General features: G+C 40.9%; 1 protein-coding gene across 5 annotated transcripts in view; it reads left to right on the top strand.

Moving 5' to 3' along the window:
- LOC119176466 (coiled-coil domain-containing protein 102A) overlaps positions 1–24599 on the top strand; it is a 108618-nt gene that overhangs the window by 12437 nt on the left and 71582 nt on the right. For all 5 annotated transcript variants that reach the window (XM_037427758.2, XM_037427755.2, XM_075877717.1 and 2 more), the window contains exons 3-5: positions 2444–2638; positions 13109–13309; positions 19821–19929. In XM_037427758.2, the coding sequence (XP_037283655.1) occupies positions 2444–2638; positions 13109–13309; positions 19821–19929 (505 nt within the window). The remainder of the gene's footprint in view (positions 1–2443; positions 2639–13108; positions 13310–19820; positions 19930–24599) is intronic.

A 24599-nucleotide genomic window follows, 5' to 3' on the forward strand; every position in this document is an offset into this window, starting at 1 on the left:
GTGCACAATAAAATAAATTTGATGCTTTCAAATATAGTGCAGATTGGCGCACAAATTCACCAAATTATTTTTTGGCATAAACGGTGATCACAATTCATACACTACCAGTTCACATGGCATACTTTACGCGGGTGAAAGCAACAGCAAACACCTACCAATGAAATGCCAATAGGATGCCAAGAAGGCTATTTTCAGTAAAATAAGAGTCTGCACAGGCACAACAGCGCGCGAATGCGTCAACCTGCGCTGCTCTGCATGCATTTCATGAGGACAAAAGCCCAGCCCACACAAATGTGCATGTAACTTTTTCATACCTGAGTACGCAGTACGTGTGGCAAGAATGACTAATTTTTTTTAGCAGTACTTGTTTTTCAAAGTCTTATTATTACTTTCATATGCATATGCTACCGAGAAGAAAATGTATAACATGCAGGAACATTGACTTAGAAGTAGGAGGGAGCTGCCGTTGACGCACGTGCTCCGACGCCATTTTCAGTGGCTGATTGCTTGTCCTCTAGTAATGAAATTCATGAACAGATCTATTCTCGTAAACACTGAAATGAGCAACCCACAGTTATAAAACTGAAACTGAAGCATGTGTCGTTCTGTGAGCGTCTTTGTTCACCCACACGTTTGTGTGGATCAGGTCGTAACAGCCTAACCTGCGCTAGTGAAATAAAGCATGAAGATTGAAAATAATAAACTCAAAAAGTGAAACTGAAAAAAAAAATTGAAGTGATTGTAATTATTTCTTATGCTTATGAAATCAATAATAGAGTGTAACGATACAAGAAATACGAGATTAGCTCTGAAGTCAGATTGGGCATCTGCCCATGTGAAAGGAGAAACATTGCTTTTAAAAAAAAAACAGAACATATGTGTAATTTCACTCAGATGGCAGATATGGCATTCAAGTGAAATGGCGAGAAAAAGTGTGGCATTTCTTTGCTTTAGGTAATGTGCGTGTGTGGTATAAACTACGTGTGATTGAAACTGGTGTTATAAACAACTTTGTGTTGGTTTAGGACGGCAATTGTTCCTAAAATGTTGTCATCTTTTAATCCTGCGTGGTAGCATTTCACAAGAATTGCAGGGTAGCATTCTGGTAGAGTTAGTAGGATCATGTCGTGGAATATAAAAGTGGTGTGACTTCAATAAGGAACATTTGCAATGGCATGAACAGCCCTTTTCTGTATGACGTGCAATTTGCAGATATTTGTTAGGGTTTTCGTACCCCAAACTAGATGACAGTAGTTAACGTGAGATACAATCAAGGATTTATATATGAGGAGTTTTACTGTCTTAGGTAGCGAGAAATGCACCCGGGATAATATGCCCGAAATTTTCAATATAGTGCCAGATAGCTTTTCAGTGTGTACGTTCCAAGACATGTTCATTGAAAGTTATTCTCAGACACTGTTTTTAATGGACATGACAAGGGGTATGTTTGTTTTTCACCCTGAAATATACAGCTTTTGTTTTTGATGTGTTTAATTTTAAACAGGTAATGCTTGTCCATATGGCCAACTTCGTGAGTAGCTCGTTTGCATCATTAGGTTTTTATAATTTTCAGCAGTAAGAAGCAAGGTTGTGTCATCAGCGTATATAATACATTTTACATACATGTCAATTTTTACAATATCATTTATGTATAAACAAAAAAGTGAGTGTCCGAATATGCTGCCTGGCGGTACGCCTGCTGAAATTTTTAGTAAATTGGAGGTACAATTGCCGACGATTACTTCCTGCTGCTGATACATTAGGTATAATTAAATGATTTGTAAGAAAACATCTCGAAAGCCATACTGTGCACATTTCTTTAACAGTGTGTGATATATTGTGTCTAATGCCTTTTAATAGTCTAGGAAAATGCCTAAAGTGTGTAGTTCACATTCAAAAGCATTTAGTATATATTCCTTCTGCTCTAAAAGAGCTTGTTCAGTGGTACGGCCTTTGATAAAACTAAACTGCAGAGGTGTGATGTGGTTTTTATCTGGGAAAGAAACCATGCGCTTTTGAATGAGTTTTTCCAGTACCTTTTAGATTACTGGAAGTATAGATATTGTCCGTTTGTATGTATATATAACTACACACAAATACCCGTTAACAATTATTTTAACTTGGGTATTGTCACTACAGCTTCATTAATAAGAAAAAAAATAGAATGGAAATAGCATACCCATTGATATTTAGAGTAGTGTTGGTGAAATGCAAAGTCAAATGGGAAGAGAAACATTTGTTAGTTTGAGTATTTGACGTGTTTCATGAGAGATGTTGTCTAAGGAAAACGGCAAAATTTTTCAAAACACGAAAAAGTCGCACATGTCGCTGTTGTTGTTACAGGAGGCTAAACTCTCTTTTACAGCATAAACATGTTTTGGTTGTGGGGCAAATAATCCAGGCTTTCCTTAACAGCTAGTTAAAGCACATGAACTATTTTCAGGTGGTCAGACTGCACAGCTAACTGGCGGGAAAAATGGAGCAAGGTGCGCACAGAAAGAAACAAAGCACGGGAAGAAGTGCGTCTTCTTAGGGGCCGTGTGGATGCAACAACTAAGGAGGCTGCAGCCCTCAAGCGTGAAAAGCATGAATTGGAAGCCGAAGTTGATCAGTTACGACGAGAGTTTGAATATTTGCGGTGAGCAATCCTGATAAAATTCATGCAAATGTCTCACGAGCATGGTTAAGGCAGATTAATACTGTAAGCACTATTTTTTCTGTGTTCTTTTGACTGCCATGTGGTGCCTTAGAGATTTGGTTCAGTAGGATGTTAGCGACTTACGTGGTTCAGTAGGATGTTAGCGACTTACGTGTTCTTGAAAGTGGTGGGTTAAAAGTGTTATTGCTTGGAAAAGATATCAAGTTAACTGAATATTATTTTTTTTTTCAGTAAGGTAGATTTGTCTTGCTTGATTGAATGTGCAGTTCATGCAACAGTATGAGATTGTAACTACGAAAGCTACAATCTCATTTTGTGCTGGATGCCGGTAAAACCAAAAGTGCTGGTTTCTTGCTTAGCATAGAAGTACTCAAATTATTGAACTATATATTATGTAACTAAATGGGTTCACAAACAGTTTTGCAGCATGTTTTTATTTCTAAGAGATGCAAGCTGCTAAAATGGGTGCTCATGATATTTAATACAGTTTGCACTCTGCAGGCTTTTGTGTACGTTGAAGTAATGGTGGATTGCCTTTTCTAATTGTGCTTTTGCACTTCTTTTATTATTATTTTACTGGTACAGAAAAGCTTATCGTTTAGAATTTCAGTGATATTCCCATTGAGTTTGGATTTTGTGTATATGAAAAGACATTCAAACTAACAAAACTAAAAGTCAGAATTCTGTATTGATTGATGCAAGAAATGTAAACCTCTGAACCATCACTTCTTGTTATTGAAAGAAATCTGTGATTGTTTCTTGGCTTTTTTTTTACCCTTGAAAAATGATTGCTTTATTATGAGCTTAGGCGGTTTGATAGTACGCCTACTGCGTAAATTCCTGAAATAGTAAATAGTAAACAAAAGGTAAATAGTAAAGGTGCAACTCAGAAACACAGCTGCCACCCAGCTGATACTGGGTAATTTTCATTGAAATAGAGAAGGGGCGAGGAAGCTTCGCAGTACGGTGTTTAGTTCTTTAGGCATATAATATGCCTAGTGTATACATTCGAACCTCATTACTACAAAGTGGAATGTAATAAAGTAATTAACATTTTTAGAAAAATTTCTTTAGATATACATGCATTCAAAATATTGCTTTAATGATGTCAAATTAACCTATCAATAGGTATAATAAATTAAGCTAGCCTCAGAAATAAAAAAAAATTCCTGCACTTTTGTTCAGTCTATGTATATTTGCACAACGTTTCAGGAGCTCTGAGGTGTATCTCGAAAGTCCGGCGTCTCAACTAATGTTGCGCAGAGACCTGTGTGTAGCTGTGTGTAAGCAGCGGCGCACTGCCCTTCTCCACACGCTCTGTCACCTCACTTTTCCTTATCTATGTACATCTCGCTGTCTTGGAGGTCATGCCTAACTGTGCAGTATTGTGCCAGCAGCAGAAAGAATGCTGTGATAGTGAGGTGTTGCTTGCGTGCAATGATGGGAATTACTGGTGCATTCTCTTCTCTCAATAGTTGGCTTGCAAATTCTCTAAATGGCAACTAATCGAGGCGTATTTTCGTTGATTGCATTCATGTGGAGAAATTTGGGGGTGTTGAGCCAGCCAATCCAAACCAGTACGATGAGATTTGTGCCTTGTGTGCTTTATACATACAATAGTGTGGGTGGATTAAGCAGTTGCATTGTACATCGTGGTCTGCTTGTTCGGGGCAGACACTTGGTTACTCGTTTTGAAAAAGCCGCGCCGAACAAGCGTCAAACTCCGCATAAAAAAATATACTTAACACACTACGGTCGGTTTTTGTCTTTATAGGTTAATTTAGTTCATTATATTCATTTGCCAGTCAATCTTGCATCGTTACCAATGAGGTTTAAAATGCATGGTTCTCAATAGAGCTTTCAAAGGGAATTTCATTTACTTCGTTATATAGGTACATTGTTTCGTTATATTCCATTACGTTATAACGAGGTTTGAGTGTACTTGCTTTACTCGTAGAACATCACACGGTGCCTCGATATGCGTCATACCAGTGGCGACGTTCTAAGATGTTACAGACTCAGATGAACACTCGCGTGTACTTTAAAAACCAAATTAAAATACCTTGAAAGCAACATTCGCTATTAATAATTGGTCAGAAGTACCCATGTATACAAGAAAGTCAACATGAAACATCTCGAGGTATGAATTTTGGTGTCAGAGATCCTTCAACTCTTTTGTTAGTGCGAGAAAATGGTCATTTTTAATGTCTCGGGAAGGGGGTTTTTGCCAGTTGAAAAAGTACTTTAGCACGCATTGCAGAATATCAAATTCTGCTGAATGAAATGCTTTTTCCAAATAATATAAGTATGAGAGCGACAAAAATATGTGTGTAATATATAAAAATTTGAGAAGTGGGTAATTTTTGATTGCTAGCTAATGAACATAGCTATAAAAACACTATATATGCAAAAATATTCAAAACAGAGAAAATTCAGAATATACATTGGGAAGATAAATCACCCAGGAGTAGTATAAAAAAGTAAATGTTCTGTGCAATGTTTCTATTAACATAAACAAAACAAATTCAACTTAGGTATGGCTTCATAGTTTGTGCCATGAGATGAATATTTTCCTTGTTTTCATGAGTCAAGACACTCGAGCTCTTCACATGAAATTTTTGCTTTTTTACGAGTATAGTATGCTGGTATTTCAACATAGATAGATTCCCGCGATGTGAGAAATGCTTATATAAACCAGATATCCAATGGATTTCACCAGTTTTTGTCTGGTGTCACCTCTTTCCACGAGCCACCTCTCCACATAGATTGGCATTGCAAAATATGCATCCAAGCATACTTATTTGTACTTTTAAAAATAGTATTGAAACAAAAACAGTGATCCCACTCCTGTGCCAACTGCAACAAAGTGCGCCAAATCAGCTTTACTGCGTCATCCTGATAATATCAACAAAAACTGCGCCAAAGTTGGAATTGGGAGGCTCTATCACCGGCAATAGCCACGCCGGCGCGTCAATACTAGTGCACCTTGTTCTTGGGGCAACCAAAGTCACAATCGCGTACCTACTTGATTTCGCTGAATAAACTGCGGTCGCGTGTGCGTCCCAAAATCCATGATACTATGTTTAGTGCAGACGCAACTCCGTTGTGCAAGTCCGCTTAGCTTCGCCGCTAAGCGGACTCATGACGTCTAGTCCAATCGGTAGCGTGAAACTGTGGTGGCGATTCATCAGTGGGCGACGTCCGTTCCTGGAACGCTGCTAATAGTTTGTTTGAAGAGCTGCACGGCATGTAATAAAGCAACTGACCAGAATGTCAGTTTTGTCTATTTCTGGACATCGCGATCTAATTTTCCATGCTTCGCATCCGCAGAAGAACACGTAAATGGTGGGAACCTATCGACGCCTTTCCTCTAATATACTTTATGCATAGATCATGCAGAAAAGGTTTTTGTAATTTCTTCCACCAGCAGATTCACGTTTATAATCACTGTGGCGGTAAAAGCCCCTAAAAGACTGCCCTTTCGAACTCGATGTTGCTAAAGTGTGAATTGAAAATTCTCGCGCGCTTTCTTTTCAAATGTCATCTCATTTATAAAAGCATGCCTCCTGGTTAGAGCAGCCACAATTCATTTTTAATACGCGCAGCTATAGTAAGGCCATCGCTGGCGGCATTGGTGTCGGAAGGCATGATGCGGCTATGCCTTGTTACACGTCCGCCTCTCGCTTTCCAGGGTCAATAGCTGATGGTTAAAAAAAAAGTAAGCATCACAGAATCGCATTTATTGCTTCATTTTGAAGGGAGGGGGTAGAGGAAAGGCTGCTGCATTGCTTGAAGTAGCTGGCACGCGCTATCTCGAGGCATAATGAGACTGCACGTTAACTTTCTGTGCTACTAAAATCTGCTTCGCATTTAGATAACTTTCAGCACGGAAGCTTCGGCAACTAAAGTGATCATTATTCCTTTAGCCAGCGTTCTTTTGAGTTATGCGATAGCGGATCTAAATCAAGGTTCGATTTGTTAATTTCACATATACTCTTAGGAATGAACACGACACCGACGAATTGTATCGTTATACCAAATAATAAGGCTCGACGTCATCTGTTAGAAGCACTAGCGGCGGGGTTGCCATTTCCAAGGTCCACGCACTCGCATAAACTTGCTGCATGCGCGGTGTTCGATATTGGCGACTTGGGTGACTAAAAACCCCTGAAACATTTCCTGCACGCCGATGCACGTACAGATAGAATCAGACTTGTCTAGAGTGCCCAGCCGGCCGCTCCAGCTGCCGTTTTCTTCAGAAATATGTAAAGATAGACGCCGTAGTGCTACCAAACATGGTCGTACTATTAGGCTTTTGTACTGTAATGTAAGCATCAACAAAGCTTGTAGCTAACCTGAGATAGAAGGCGCTGCTAAAAACAGTGTTGACAGGCATGCGCTCCGCTGCTCTAGACCAGTGTGATTCCATCTGTACAGCACGAATGGCATGTACGAATGAACCTTCAAAATGGCACGACGATGGTGTGACCGCCTTGCGATTAAGACTCAGTGCATACCCTTGTATGGCCACTCTAGGAACCGAAGCACTTTTCACAGTCTGTTTGTATTGAGAGTATAAGGTAGAAGAGTATACCAGTCGTAAATAGTGCGTGCACCAGCGATCACACCAGTCAAAGCTCATAACACCCCCCACCCCCTCCCATGCGTTTCTAGCTCGATCCTTTCTGTCCCTTGTACACGAGCGGTGCGTTCCTCTCTGCTTCAGTAACAATTGATGGGAGGCCTCGCATGTGGGGTGATGTTATCGCATCCGCCTTCAGTGCAAAGGAGAAAGGTCGGCTCTTTTTATCTCTGCTTTAGCTGTGTTCGTCGCCATCGCTGCCATCGCTCACGTGCTTTTATCCCTTTTACTCGCGTGTAAAACACCGTGTGCCGGGGGATGTTATCAATCGGGACACAACACAAAACATGACAGCCAGTGACGTAGCCAGGGGGAGGTGCATCGGCAACGTGCCACCCTCCCTTCCCCCATCCCACCTGTGAATTTTTTTTTGGCCATGGCGTACATAGCGCAAAATGACCTTCTGCCTGCCAACCCCCATCCCCCCCATCAGATAAAAGTGCACCCCACCCCCTTTTTTAAAATTTCTGGCTACACACCTGGCAACGGCAAATGATAGTCGAGAATGTCCATATAATTGTTATCCCATTAAAAACAAAATGGATCTGGCCTCCTAGTTGTCTTAGGCGTGTGCATACATAAGACAAATCTGTGAGATTTTTTTTTTAATGCACTGCTTTCTAGAGGACACGGTAGGGGATTTTTAGAGTATAGACAGAATGCCCTAGCCAGATAAAATATCGCTGTAGAAGGAAAATGAAGTTTGTTAATTTGTGTAGTTCCAGCACAGAGATGAGTGGCGGAGAAGGTTGGCTTTCTGAGACTAGCTGAATGATGTCATATTACGCCCTGCAGTCTAATCAGTCGTGAAGAAAAATAACCTTTTTTTATTCAAGTCATCTTAGGGAAATCCACTAGGGGCTGTGTGAGTCTCTAGCATTGTATGTCACAGTGTTTGTCTACCATATCTGCTAATAACCAAATCGGTGTATTTATATTGTTGTTTCGTGAAATAAAATTTTATTTAGCCAGTATTCTGTTTATTTGCTACAGAAATAATCACTGAACAAGTTTCTCCAGAAGGCTCAACAGCATGACGTCATTATTTTTGCATCATCAACTGAAATAGGAAGTGCTTCTAAGATGACTGACTTCATGAAATTTGCAATGAATCTAAATATTTCTAGCTCTTCACAAGAGCCTCGGAATAATTTTTCATGTCCACGAATGTAAATACAACTTGGTTCTCCTCCAGGATGTGAATTTAGATGCTCCGGATTGCTCCAAAATGGAAAATCCTGCTGTTCCAAAGTGCTCCAATATGAAAATTTTGCTGCTTCGAAAATTGCTCCAAATAGGAAAACCTCGGTGGCATCACTGCAAAAAAGAAAAGGATGAAATGACATCTTGAAATGTCAAGTGCCACTTTGTATTGCGGGGCCAAGATGTTCTCCGGGCGGCCTTCTTTTTGTGAGGAGAAGCTTTGCAGCCATCACGAGCACCTCGCACCCCAGTAACATGTGGGCCTCACACGTAACCAGAGTAGCTTCTAAGATTGTGCACTAAGATCAGCCGCTGCACAAATGCGGCGGAGAAGACCATTTGAGGCTGTCAACGAAACCAACCTCTGTACGGCTGCGGTTGTCCTAGGCTGATGCAAAACATCGTTGCCATTAGATCTTGAAACTGAGGTGCTGTCATATTTGTGGAATCTCGATGTGGAGAGTGCCACAAACACAAGGCGGCGGTGCCAATGCTTGACTCACTAGGAGGGCCCACGGCAGACAACCCGTGGTGCCGTTTACTGCGGACCGCCGCAAAAGCTAACCGCTCGCTCCAGTCGCCACACGCCAAAGAGAACCGCTCATCTGTCATGTGCTGCCACCCAGGCTTGCCACCAGGCGTCACTTCCGGCACGACCATACTCACCATGATGATGAATGATGGTGGTGATAAACGCTTTCGAGCACAACGCCACCTAATGCTCGACAGTTGCAACACTGAATGCGACCTTTGCGTGACAAATGTGCCACGAGGTGCAAACAACTTTACAGGGTGTATTAGCACCCCCATATCTTCAGACTCAACGCTCGTTCGCACTCGATTCCGGTGCGGTTGCAAAATATTCTCCAGTGGCACAGTTTCACACCCATGCCGGCATGATGACAATGCCATAGGAGTGACTAGCGACATTGTATGCTGCCCTGTGTCTGATAAAAAAATAGAAGCGAAACTAAAGCTGCGGAAAACTTGTTGAAAAGGCCACCTCCATGCATTATACGTGTGGTGGATCATCAGAAGTGATTTTTGTGAAATAAATCTTCCGACTCCAAACAACAGCTTTCTAGTGAATGGTTGGCATAAATTGCAGGCACTTATTAGTACTTGTAAGCACTGTCAGATTTCGAAGTTGACACGACAACTTGATAGTTGACTTGCAAAGGCTCTTTGAACGACAGAAGTTTGATGTTAAAGAAGCATCATTAGGAGTGGTATGCAATCCTTTCAAGTTCGTTAGCCAAGCACATTTTCCCAACAACACGTGCACATAGGTTTGTGCAAAGGCTTATCAAAAACCACTATGTAGCTAAAATGGGCAAATTCTGATTGATTCTCAAAATTCAGTATCTGGACTAACTATACTTGGAAGTGCGAAGTTCACAAGAGACAATTTCAATGTGACGAAATTGGCGATTGAAAATCATATATCACTGGTGATCGATTTGAATAGGCATGGTAATGAAAGAGTTAAAAAAGCAGTTTATGGTTACTGGGAAAAGTTTAGTGGGTATCCTTTAATAGTTTCATTCACCGAAAAAGCTTTAAGGTACTTAGGTAGCAGAAAGAGACCACAAGAAGAAGCCGAGCACGGCAAGAATGTGAGCATTGCTATTTATATACATCATATTTCTCATGGACTCAAAAAGATTGAAGAAGAGCATGGTACAAATGTGCTTTTGTCATTCTTTAAGGTTGTGAGAATTGCAAAAAAAGAAAGATACCTTTGAAACAAAACAATGGCATTGTGACACATGCTCATAGATTCTAAAACGAAATTCCCTTCGTGTGTGAGAAATGCGGCATTGGACAGAACAGACATTGTATTGACACCAGGTTAAGAGAGCTTAGATACGCAACAGAGAGGCTGTAATCACTTGGGCATCTAGCTACACATTGTGAATGATGTGGTTGCAAGCCCATTTTAATGAAACTAAAAAGTGGGCTTGTCGCAGCTCTAAAAAAAGCACATAAAATAGGGGAAGCTCATTTTGTGTGAAAAAACAGCTTGAAAAACCACGAGCACCCTCTTTACGACACTGAATGAGTTATCCTTTAACTTTGTGGACAGCCATTAGATTAGCCTTTCTTACCTATGCATAATCTTGTGTCCTCAATTGGCTTGATTTCCGTCTTTCAGTTTGTGATTTGGTACCCCACTTAGTCTTCTTAGGACAAGTGGTAGCCGTGGAGCCGAACCATGACAGTTAAATAACTTTAAAATAAAGATGGGATGGAACACATTCAGCTAAAATTCTCAAATTGTGAATAGATAGTAGTCTACTACTATCCAGGAAGGTATATACCAGGAAGGTGTATAACAACTGCATATTGCCACTACTTACAGAACAGAAACTTGAAGCATTACAAAGAGAGTTCAACTGAAATTGAGCATGATGCATCGAGAGATGGAAAGGAAAAAGATAGGTGTAACCTTGAGAGACGGCAAGAGAGCAGAGTGGGTCAGGGAACACACGGGGGTTTGGGATATCATAGTTGAAATCAAGAAGAAGAAATGGACATGGGCTAGGTTCATAGTGCGTAGGCAGGATAACTGCTTGTCATTAAGGATGAGTAAATTCCAAGAGAAGGCAAGCGTGTGAGGGGGAGACAGAAAATTAAGTGGATGGATGAGATTAAGAAGTTAGCAGGTATAACATGGCAGCAGAAAACGCAGGACTTGGTTGATTGGCAGAACATAGGAGAGGCGCTTGCCTCACTATGGGTGTAGTCAGGCTGATAATTGTTATGAGAGATGCCGTAGTGGAGGGCTCCGGAAATTTCAACCACCTGGGGTTCTTAAACGTGTACCCAAATCTGAGCACACGGGTCTGCAGCGTTTTCGCTTCCACCAAAAATGCAGCCGCTGCAACCAGGATTCGATCCCGTGACTTATAGCTCAGCCGCTGAGTACCTTAGCCACTATATCACCGTGTCAGGGCTTAATTAGCTTTTTTAGGGGCGAAGCTCCTTAGGGCGTGGGCTGTGCGTCCCCTGTAGCCTGTATGTAGCCACCTCTAGTTTAGTTCTTGCAGTGTTCACTAGATGGCGGTACCGTCCCCTGTATGTAGCCACCTCTAGTTTAGTTCTTGCAGTGTTCACTAGATGGCGGTACCGTCTCCTGTATGTAGCCACCTCTCGTTTAGTTCTTGTAGTGTTTACTAGATGGTGGTACTTGTAGCTGATGATGAAAAGATGCAAGATGTTATAAACTAGAAAGCGGTACTTGTAGTTGATGAAAGACGCGAGATCTTATAAAATAGGAATGATGTCACATATGGCGCGTGTCATTGGTTGAAGGCAATCGTTCGATTTAGTGCGGCGACGTACGCTAGGGGGAGCATTGTAATAAAATCCGTTCGCTGTTGGTGCGCGCTCGGAGTCGCCGGATGGATAAGGCTGCACAGCGGAGAAAGCGCAAGGCGGCAGCAGCGCGTGCTCGCAGACAGAATCTCGATGTGCGAGCACGCGAGGCAAGGGACATCGCAAGCCATCCATCGTCTAAGAACAAATAAAAGTTGATTTGTGTATATACACACACAGTGTTTCTCACGTCTTTACATGATGATCGACTGGGCGAATTACACGGAAGATTCACAGTTTACCGATGAATCCCTCCGGAGCTTCGCCCATTCATCATCATTCACCCCGTGAATATGCCGTAATTTTTCTTTGCTAGATTTTGGTGTATATTTTACATCACATCTGTGACTGAAGCATGTCGGCGAAGTCGTAGCAGGCCTACCTTTTGCTTTTTTTTGTGAAAAAAAAATAGCTAAACATTTGCACACATGCTCGTCTCTTTTCCACTTTGTTCACCCTTTTGTGCCTTAAGTTCAACTCAAAAGAACATAGAAGTGTTAATCTGTGTGTTTGTGGCAGTACGTTAACAGTTCCAGGAGACCTCTTCCAACTCTACATGGCCAGAGGACCGGGTACTTTAAATATTGAAGGTCTATAGACCACCCTTCATTAGTTCTGTGCACTACAGATTAGGCTGGAAATACTTTCTAGATTCGCACAGAGAGCTAACTAGGAGGCGGCAGATAGCCTTCCGATTCTTCCGAATCAGCTCCTTCCTGTCACCGGCCACTATGGCCCTGTATACGGACATTTCCCCTAGCTGCTCGGCGTACGATCAACTTGCCACTTTCCCTCATTTGATGTGGCAGTGCCCACGCTAGTGCGTTTGTACAAGGAAGCGTCACATCAATGAGACGAACTTCTCGGAGTGCCTCGCAAGTCCCTACCTTGTGTGACAACTCCCGGTGGTCCCGGTATTTTGAGAAGCGATCGGAAACCTTTGGTCCCCGACCCTGTTACGGGTGCTGCCCCTGGTAGGTTCTTAGGAACCTTCTTCCCAGGACGCAAATAAAGTTCATCTGTCTGTCTATAGACATTTGTTGTAGGAATGCTAAAATTTATAGGACTATATTGCAGTGTCATTTTATAGAGCAGTATGTGTGTAATGTAAAGAAACCATACCTGTAAAGAGTGCATTGTTATTGAGGATTTTATTCATGGGTTTTTTCTTCATTGTGTCTGAGAAGCAACATACATCAAGGTTTTTACTTTCTTTGGTGGCTCAGAACTTCGGAGAGCAGCACCAACAGCAGAGAGCCAGAAGTACTGGCACCCAGCACATCATCCCATGTAGAACGAGAGCACATCGACCAAGATTCCAGCAGTAGCCTCCCATCTCAGCTCGATCCTTACTCCACAGATGAGCAGTCGTCACTAGTGCAGCTCCGTCTGGATGAAGCTACAAAGCTGCTTCATGCTGAAAGACAGTAAGCCACTTGCTCTTTCTTGATACACATTGGAATATGTTGGGTGCAGCAAATAGGAGTATATAGTGAATCTTTGTGCCTTTGAAACTCTGTGTGCTTTAAGTATATTTTATTTGTCTATGCCATTACACCTGAGGCAAATACTGTTGAACCCCTTAATAAGAGACACTTTTGTAATGAACAATCGAGTATAAGTGTTTGCTACATCAAAATAAGGTTTGATTAGAAAATAAGAACATGGTACTTTGCTTATGACTTGATGTAGGCGCATAGGCCTGTACTATTTTCATGTATTTTTTTGTTAGACTTAGTTATGATACTTGCCACCCTCTCACTAATGATATAGTATTCCTCTATGTTGCCAGCAATATTCTTATGGATAAAGAACCCCACCCCTAGTTCTCTTCTGTCAAGTAATCTACGGTAGCATATGACGTGTCTGTTCTTTAGCACTGTATAAGCTTCATGTGTCCTCCCATCTTCGCTAAGCCCTATTAGATCCAATTGAACACTAATCCCTCGAAGAGCACAGCTAGACTAGCCTCACTAGATAGCGTTCTAGCGTTAAAGGTAGCCAAGTTCAGATTCCAATGGCGCCCTGTCTGGACCCAGAGATTCTCAGCACCCTCTTCTGCGTCACAGTTCTGACAGCCACCTTGGACAGTTGCTTCGCAGCCACTGGGGAGGGAGGATCGAGGACTAATTGGTAATTGATATATTGCTTATTGATGGTGGCTAAGTAGTGCACCAGGGTGGCTAATTCTGCTATGGTTGGGGAGTGCATTGCCAGCTGGTGGTTGCCAGAAAGGCCACACCCCAGATTTATATATATATATATATATATATATATATATATATATATATATATATATATATGAGATATGGCACAACGGGAGCGTTGTCAACAAGGATAAATATATTTATTTCCCAACAGTTTCGGGAGGGGTCCTCCCTTCATCAGGGGATGAACTCATCCCCTGATGAAGGGAGGACCCTCCCGAAACTGTTGGGAAATAAATATATTTATCCTTGTTGACAACGCTCCCGTTGTGCCATATCTCATACCTTCACGAAGACTAACTGGCCCATTGCATTATTACTCCCACTATATATATATATATATATATATATATATATATATATATATATATATATATATGAAAGTAGATGCGCTTTCACATAACTGTTTACTCTGCCGACGTTTCGACGGGAACCCCGTCTTTTTCAAGGCATAATGCCTTGAAAAAGACGGGGTTCCCATCGAAACGTCAGCAGAATAAACAGTTGTTATGTGAAAGCGCATCGACTTTCATATTTATAACCTTGCGGCAACCGAAGTTATTCTTCTGCATATAAGCCTTATATATATATATTATTTTTTCATCCACTTTTCTTTCTTCTTATTTTACATTCAATTCGTTCTAATAACTTCCCCTGTACATTCCTTGGCATTACTGTCTGTTAGATCTCATTAATGTTGTGTTAAAACACAGAAAACGAGCCCTTAGGTATACACTTCTTTCCCTTATTTCATTGAACGAGGGTCTCGTAATGGCAGGCTTGGTGTGTTTAGGTTGTATAAGAGGGACAATTAATCAGCTGCCCGCTCATAACAAGTTCACGTGCTATGTGACGCCAAACATGTGCATAAGAGTGTTTTCACACTCGTCGTTTGGCTTATAGATGGCGCTGACTGTCACTCCTACTTCTAAATTCACATGTAAACCCAAAAAAGTGGATGGAGGGAAGGCCGCTGTGGTAGCTCAGTGGTTAGAGCATCGAACGCGTTATTCGAAGGTCGTAGGTTCGATTCCTGCTCACTGCTGGTTATTTTTTCATCCACTTTACTTTCTTCTTATTTTACATTGAATTGGTTTTAATAACTTCCCCTTTACATTCCTTGGCATTACTGTCTGTTAGATCTCATTAATATTGTGTTAAAACATGGAAAAACGAGCCCTTAGGTATACACTTTTTTTCCTTATATATATATATTTATATATATATATATATATATATGGGCCTCTTATTAGTATGGGTTCGTCGCACTTTCTTTAGCGCTGTAGAATACTACATAACTGCTCATCAGTCCTCAACTTCACATTATTCGTAGCTCATCTGATTTTCTCCATTTATACCAAACTCTGTCTTTCTTAAGAAGGAAAAAAAAAAGGCAAGTATCCGAACTTCTGATCCTGCGAGCTTAGTTTAGCTTAGTGCTCTGGATGACTCTGCTTGTCAAGCGTTTATTCTGCCGTAACTCTTTCTGTCTTGCTTAATTTCGATAATGTTGGCTTCAAAATGTCCGCAATGTCAAAGTTTTGCTGATTTCGAGGGGTAGCAGTCCTGCTTTGACGTTTCCTGTCAACTGGCGAGTTGCGCCCTTCTGTTTTGCGAACTAATCGGCTACTTCTATGTGACTGTTATGTTAAGTGTACACATCGCGGACAGTTGATTGTCATTTAGTTGAGCGCTTCTACAAAGACGTAGAGTCAGTAATTAATAAAATAAAGACACTGTATACTATATTGATGGGCGACTTTAATACCAAAGTAGGCGAAAAACAAGCTGGAGACCATGCCGGGGGGAATATGGCATCCGCTATATATAGGAATGCTAGAGGGCAGTTATTAGTAGAGTTTGCGGAACGTAATAATTTACGGATCTTGAATACCTTCTTCAGAAAACAGGCTAACCGTAAATAGACATGGCAAAATCCTAATGGTGAAACTAAAAAAAGGAATAGACTTCATTCTGTGTGCACACCCAGGCATTGTTCAGGAAGTAGAAGTAGTTGGCAAGATTCGATGCCGTGACCATAAGATGGTAAGAGCTCGTATTCACCTTGATTTAAAAAAGCAATGGCATAAACTGATACGCAAGAAGCCAATTAAGGAGCTAGTGGTGAGAGGTAAAGTACAGGAATTCAGAGTCTTGCTTCAGAATAGATTCGAGGCTCTAAACGAGGTAACTGACGTCAGTGTTGGCACAATGAACAATAATTTTATTAGCATCATCAAAGAGTGTGCACTGGAAGTCAGAGGTGCAGTCACTCGACAGGACACTGGGAAACTATTTCAGGAGGCGAGAAATCTCGTTAAGAAACGACAAAAAAAATTAAAACCTTAAATGTGCAACAGGCAAAATAGAGCTAGCAAAGCTTTCGAAGTTAATGCATAGGCGCAAGGTAGCCGACATCAGAAGGTGTAACATGGCGAGAATTGAGCAGGCTGTAAAAAGCGGATGAAGCCTAAAAGCTGCGAAGGTAAACTTGTGCATAGGCAAAAATCAGATGTATGCTTTAAGGAACAAGAAAAGCAATGTCATAGCCAATATGTATAGGCTAGTCAAGGTGGCGGAGGAGTTCTACCGAGAGCTGTACAGAAGCCACCACAACAAACGGGATGATACCATAAGAAGTATTAACAGCCCAGAAGAATTGGACATCCTACCAGTAATGGCAAGGGAATGAGTGAAAGCTCTAGAAGGATTGCAAAGATTCAAACCCATTGGGGAGGTTAACGTAACAGTGGACCTGCTGAAAGATGGCAGAAAGATTGTGTTAGAAAAACTGGCCATCTTATATACAAAGTGTCTCTCGAGAAGAGTACAAAATTCTTGAAAAACGCAAGCGTATTATTAATCCATGAGAAAGGAGACGTCAAGGACTTGAAAAATTACAGGCTGATCAGTTTACTGTTTGTTCTCTACAAGCTATTTATGAAACTAATAGCTAATAGAATTAGGGCCACATGAGAATTAAATCAACCAAAAGACCAAGCAGGATTTCATACAGGCTACTCCACAATAGACCATATTAGACCATATTTATACTATCAATCAGGGGAAAGAGAAATGCACGGGATACAAGCTACACCTATACATCACCTTCATAGATTATTAAAGGCTCAGTCGAGATATCACCAGTAATGCAGGCACTATGGAATCAGGGAATCAACGAACCCTACATAAATATATTTGAAGAAATCTACAGTGGATGCACAGCCACCATAATCCTTCATAAAGAAAGTGACAGAATCTTAATAAAGAAGGGTGTAAGACAGGAAGACATGATTTTTCTATTGCTATGCACCGCATGTTTACAGGAGGTTTTCCGGGCCCTGGATTGGGAAGAGTTAGAGATAAGAGTTAACGGAGAGTATTTTTGTAACCTGCGATTTGCAGATGACATTGCTTTGATGAGTGACTCAGGGGACGAATTACGACTTATGATTACTGAACTGGACACAGAAAAAAGGAAAAGTTGGTCTTAAAATTAATATGTACAAAACGAAAATAAAGTGCAACAATCTCAGCACAAAACAGCACTTCGCGATAGGTGGAGAGACGCGGGAAGTTGTAAAGGAATATGTCTACTTAGACAGGTAGTAACCGCGGAGCCGAACCATGAGAGTGAAATAGCTATAGGAGAATAAGGATGGGGTGGATCACATGTGGCAAGCATTCTCAAATCATGAATGGTAATCTACCACTAGCCCTCTAGAAGAAGGTATATAACAGCTGCACCACTTACCGGTGGTGCAGAAACCTGGAGGCTTGCAAAGAGGGTTCAGCTTAAATTGAAGACCACGCTTCGAGCACTGGAAAGGAAAAAGGATAGGAGTAACCTTAAGAGACAAGAAGAGAGCAGAGTGGGTCAGTGAACAAACCAGGGTTAAGGATATCATAGTTGAAATCAAGAAGAAATGGACGTGGGTCAGGCACATAGCCTGTTGACAAGATAACCGCTGGTCATTAAAGGTAACTGACTAGATTCCTAGAGAAGGCAAGCGCGCGAGGGAGACAGAAAGTTAGGTGGGCTGATGATATCAAAAAGTTTGCAGGTGTAATGTGGAAGCAGAAAGCACAAGACCGGGTTGAATGGCAGATCATGGGAGAGGCTTTTGCCCTACAGTGGGTGCAGTCAGGTTGATGATGATGATGAATTTGCTTATTAGAGACCTCGTATGAGGGTTGAGCACTGTTCCCCACTGCATGTCTCTTATGAAGGGGTTCAGTCGGTCGAACCCCTTTATAAGACACTGAAATAAGAGACAAATGGGTATTAAAGACAGTAGTGTGCCTACAGTAAAATACGGTGTGATAGGAAAATGCATACATGGTACCATGCTTATAAGAGACATCTCATATAAAAGACAAGAATTGCTGCCTAGAGCATGCCTATTATAAAGGGGTTTAACTGTAATTAGTTTTATAGTAAGTTATACAGTTTTAGTTTTATGCCATGACAATGTGTAACATATAGTTGGTTTTGGACAAACTTTTTTGGTGACTAAACATTTATGGTTTTCAGCCATTATTGGCTTTTATTGCTCTGCATTAACTGTAGAATGCAAATAAATATCAAGAAAGTGTGTATAAGACTATTATTGCACAATACAAATTATGTGAAAGTACTTAGAATCCTCAGCCCATACTAATTATTCATTTTAAGTTTGCAATAATTATACAGGTGGTATCAAATTTTAAAGGAGATATGTGGACAAAATTTCATCCCAATTGGGCTATCAGAAGTATTGAAAACATGATGTCTAAACTCAAGTTGCCCAAGAATGAATCTTGAGAAAGACTCATTTCAAAGTGAAGGATCAGCTATGCGGAAAAAATAAGTTTTTTAAGATGATTTCTTTCATCATGATAGCTTGGCAGTCATGGTTATTGTGAGCATGTAGCTTTAGTGAACTCCTCATGCGAAATGCAGTGGCAAGTAGCCAGGTGACCATTTCCAGGGGACTTTAGAAAATGAGCTCCTTTTAGTTTTCAGTAGCAACTTTGAGCTCTTTAAAAGTGACTTTGAAACTTACTTCCACTTTAATTACAATGTTCAGTTTCTTTCTTTTTTTTTGTCGTGAAAGTAGAGAAGTTATACTTGTCAAAGCAAATAAACAAAGAAAAGTGTAATTTTCGAAAAAAGTTGCGTTTTTTTAAACGCATCTCCCTTTTAGTCCGTGTTTGAGGACAGAAAATCTGGTTTATCATGCTTGCTACATTTATTTGCCTCACACCATGTCAGCTTTTTTATACAGTATTGCAGTGTCATTCCAGGTGTTTTCTTTTTCCAATTCTAGGCATTAGGAGGCTTAACAAAATCACCCCTTGTAGTATGTCACTGCAGGATAAGCTGGAATAATTACAAGGAAACCTCATTTCTAGATTAATTGTACTATGCAGTCATCAACTTATTTTTTCACGAGGTTTTTGAAATTTCTGCATTTGTTAAATGGAAGCCTGTCGCTGCTCAGTAAAGGTCCTTCCATCTAACAAAGTCCCGACGACATTCCACTTTTGAGATAGTTATTTCCCAACTCTGTAATGAAGTATACATATGCGTGTCCTGCTTGGAAAAATAACTCCTTATCAGCCAAACAGTGCAGACTGCTACAATATCACTTGTGGTTATTTAAAAGCTGGAATTTGTTTCTGGGTTCCTTTGACTATACCAAACAGAAACAATGTTTGGGGTAAGTTAGCAGGGTTTTGCCTATTTCAGGGAGACAGCTCAACTCACCAAAGCACTTGAGAAGCAAATGGCTGAGCTTGGACAACTTCGTGCAAAATATGATGAGCTCCGAAAGTCTCGCCAGGACACACTTAAAGAGGTGACACCCGGATTCATTATGTGTGTGTTGTAGGAAAAAGGTACTTCTATTCTTACAGCTGTTATCTTAATTGATTTAGTGTTGCTTTTTGTTTACAATGTATTAGACATCCAAGGTACACTCAAACCTCAATATAATGAACAGGAATATAACAAACTATCAGTTATAATGAAGTAAATTAAAAATAGTAGTGAAATAGATACAGTGTTAAGAATATACCTTCATAATGACTTTTTGGTTATAACAAATGTGTTTTTATGTAAGATCCAACCTTTTATAATGAGGTTTGAGTGTAAATGCATAGCCAATATTGGTCATTCAAGTTGCTGTTCGTTGCTTCTGTAAGGTCTCATTGCTATAAATTGGTGTTAAATTTTATATGGAATGTACAAAACTGTGACCCACATAGAAACTGTGGTACATTTTGAATTAATCAACTCATTGAAGTGGTTTGGTTTCCTAGCATTTGTTTTAAATAGAGCTGGAGCTTTGTGTGCATCTGCTAGGTTACATGCCTGTTCATCATGCATAAGTTTTCATCTTGTTAATATAGGCACCATATAAATAGATTTCTTCCCAACTTGAACTACTCTGCTAAGCTACCATGTGAGGATACAAATGGCATGTTAACATTCTAAGTTAATTTTCAGTTTTATTTTTAGCTCTAGTGACAAACATGGTTTTTGTGAATATGCATAGTCCTTGCAATGTCTGGCCATCAGACTGCCAGAATCATTCTCAACAGTCAGCCTTGGCTGCCACACCCAACCATTACCTCTTTCAAGCATAGAACTCTACTTTGTGTGGGAAACGTAATTTATTATTAAAAATAGTGAAATCTTCAGTAGATGCCATTCGCTCACACACACAAAAAAAAGCACGAAACGAATAGGTAACCTGAAGAGACCATCATGCATTAAAGGGACACTAAAGGCAAATATTACGTCGTCATTGATGGCTGAAATAGAGATCCAGAAACCTTGTAGTGCTACTTTCGTGCCAAGTAAATGCTTACCTACTTTGAAATGAAAACAAGTTTTAATGGTCCACACGGAGTTAGCGCACTTCAAGTCATCCACCTGGAAAAGGGCCTCTCTGACGTAGCAGTTGCCTTGCCTAATGTTGCCCATCTTTACTGCCGACATACACAAGCGTTGTAGGAATTCACGGTTACTGGACGATGGTGTCAACATCTTGTGATGCTTTGTGCAACCACTGTCATAGGTATGTTTGTATTGGCCTAGCGTTTCTGAGGGAAAAAATGTTTAAAAATTAGACAACTTATTCGTAATTACATCACTGCTATGCATTCACATTGATAGTAGAATGCACAATGTTTTTGCAATAAAATTTCGTGCTTTGTTGGTTCAAGAGGGCCCTTCTGAATGGCACCGCCTATCGAGCCTAACCAGCTGGAAAGGGAGCTTTTGAACAAATTGCACCATTTCCCATGAATTTCCATTTTCCATGAATGAAATATAAATGGAGAAGCAGCATTTTATTACGTGTTGTAATGCATGAAATGTTCTTTTTTACTGCAGCTGGTTTGATTACTAGTGGTTAATTGTAGTCAGACCCTTTGTCGTTATTGGATCATTTCAAAATGTCCCACTCACGGTGCGTATGGTGTCGTACATTTAGCTTAATTTCTGGACAAGTAGAGCACTGCTGTTGATAATAATGATGTTTTAGATGTTCTGAAATATTGATCTTTCACTCTGACGGAAATTGTTATTTGCCTTTATAGTGTCCCTTTAAGGGTCTACTGGCTACCGGTAATGAAAGGCTGCAAACCAGTCTTCGTTTTTGCCTAGGTATAAGGGGACTTTGCATGTCTCACTACATCCTTCTTCTTGAAAATTCTTGAAGGTATTTTGTCAGTCATCAGCTGAAATGCTGCGAAAAGATAATATACTACCAGCCCTCTAAGACGGTAGTAGCACTAGGAGACCATCAACTTCATCGACATGCAACTTTGTTCTGATTAAGTGCAGCTCATCCTTTCTAGGTTGCTTAGCATTAGCTACATGTGCATTATTGCCAGACTCCTTCCTCAACTTTTTATTATCGGCCCATTACATGGGTAAGTACTACGTTGCACAAACCGCGCCGAATTACTAAGAAACATCGAGATAATCTTGGAACCCTTTGATGTGATTACGCGCACAACACAAGCATTTCAATTTTCTTCAGGAAACTTACGTGGCTACTAGCAATAATGCTAGAATATTCGACGACACGTGTAGAAATGCCGGCAGGCTTCACCGCTGGTCAGTTCATTGATGACCGACACTGTGTGCTGATATCAGTGTACGCATTTCGCATTTCATTTATTGAAGCCTTAAGGGCGCGGAGGCATTACATAAGGCGGGGGCAAACAATATATGACGGACTATTAATCACGCAAACGCCGAAAAAGGAAGAAAAGATGAAGAAAGGGAGAAAAAACATTTCTAAGAAAAGAAACAAGCAAACAGGAAGTGGTGCACAGCAAGTACAGTGGGCATTGCTTGCTGTAATTTGAGTTTTTGTTTCGCAGCCACAAGTTTGGCCGAATAGAGTTTCACCTTGCAGAAGCCTACTGCTGTCTTCGTCGATATCATGACGTGACAACATGTTATCCCATGCAGTCGACCTAATAACAATAAGACCTTGCCTTTCTTTTCATAAAAAAACTCGCAAGTCTATAATGCAAGTGCGTCTTGGAAGACCAGATCAAGCAGGAAAAATAAAACAAATTAAAAATCTGACTTGGAAACCCAAAGGGAGTAGCATCATGTCAGTCAGAATGGCGAAAGCTTAAAAAAATGTGCTGTTTGAAAACTGGTATTTGAGGCTCACTAGCTTCAAGCGGGAAAAATAAAGTGGTTACCGGGGGGCGGCCACCATTTCAGAAGTGGTTCAAACACAAGCTAGTGTGTACGATATTCTCTTTTCTATTAGTGGTTAATTATAACGGCGCACCACTTTTTTCATGACGGTAAGTGCAAAAAAAAGAACACGAAAAAACAAGGACATGCATGTTCTTTCTTGCGCAGACCGTCATGAGTACATGTTCCAACTAGCCCAGTTCGCTACATTACATCACCTTTCTGTCACACACACTATAAACTTGCCTGCTTGTATTTTCAATGTTTGCGAGAGAGTGTGTGTACTATATACTCCGTGCAGGACCTATAGGGGGCACCTTGAAAGGCGCGCACCACCACTTGTGGTGTGGTGAACGCACAACGTTTAGAGTCGTAGCAGACAGCAGCACCTAATCGCTTTGATAGCTATGGTGGCACAAGCGCCCATGGCCAGCGGGTTTGTGCGTGCTTCGAGTAGAATTTAAAGATATCGCAGGGGGACAATCTTACACGATGCCACCATGAATAAATGGGAAAACCTTCACGAAAGCGGCCACCTTTTTTGTGTTAGTGAGGGCTTTGCTGCCCATCGTCAGGAATGACGGCTTAATGCGCGTGTAAAGTGTGCGTAATGCATGAGGCTTGCTGCATAACTATCGCGAAAAGCTGTCATTCTATCGAACTTAAATTATTATCGGTGCTTGCCCACTGCCCGTGTACTTGCAAAATACTCGAAGCGTTTAGAAATATTGATGGCTCCACGGCCACTCGCCGTGGAAACTGGCGTGCTCATTTGTTGCGGCGTTGTGCCACGACAATTTTCAGCCACTGAGTCTCGCCAAGTGCTTTGCTTGAAGTTGTCGCGGCATCATCGTCGCTCATCATAATCATAGTCTTTACCTCGTCGCTCGCGCAGCTCATGCTAAGAGCTTGAGGCACGGGCGAGTAAGAGAATGCGAGAAGACTTAGTCCAGAGAGGATGGCGCATGCCCTGTTCCGTCTTTTGCTTCACCTTGTAGAGTGCTGACGACGACGGCACGGTCACTTCGGCCACCGTCACATGTCTCTCACTATAACCTCTTGCGTTGTTATGTTGCTTTCCGAAACAAAACACCGACATGCACATCCGTCGCAAAGCATCGTTTTTTAATGTATAGTTCTGCTATACTCTATGCCGTGCATCATTTCTGCCTAACATGGAGATTGTTTAACAGTCAAAGAAAAAGTTTTTGAATGAACCAAATTCGAAAGATCGGATTCAATTCAGTACTTCCGGCGGTTATTTCCTTTGGAGCTACAGCACTTGGTTTTAGATGCAGGAGCGTTTGGGATGCCATATGCGATTTGCTACGCGAGACGAAACGAATTGAATTGTAAGGTTATGTAAATGAAACTTATTCGTAAATGACATTGCTTTTTTTGTGAATTAAGCTAATTAGTTATTTAGAAAATTATCTATTGCTAAAGATTTTGAGATTTATAAACAAAATGATTTACATAACAAGGCACCGCCCATTTAATCGCCGATCCCCCATGGTGCCTTGCGCCTGTTTAATAAGGACCAACCAACCAACTGACGTACTAGCTTGATCCTATCGAGTGCGCATACGCTGCTGGGTGGCTACTTGTGTTTACGGTAAAATGCTTCGTAATTCAGTTTGCCCCTTCACTCATGGACCCATCAACTCAGGAAAGCACTAATTGACCTCGCATTGCATTTCTCAAAACTGCAAACGGTACATGGAAAAGTAGTATTATTAAGGTGCATTAAAACGTCCCATCAGCCTTGATCTGAAATAAAATTTCTTGCATGTGTTTCTT

This window comes from Rhipicephalus microplus, chromosome X (genome assembly GCF_043290135.1).
Source record: "Rhipicephalus microplus isolate Deutch F79 chromosome X, USDA_Rmic, whole genome shotgun sequence".
NCBI lineage: Eukaryota > Metazoa > Arthropoda > Arachnida > Ixodida > Ixodidae > Rhipicephalus > Rhipicephalus microplus.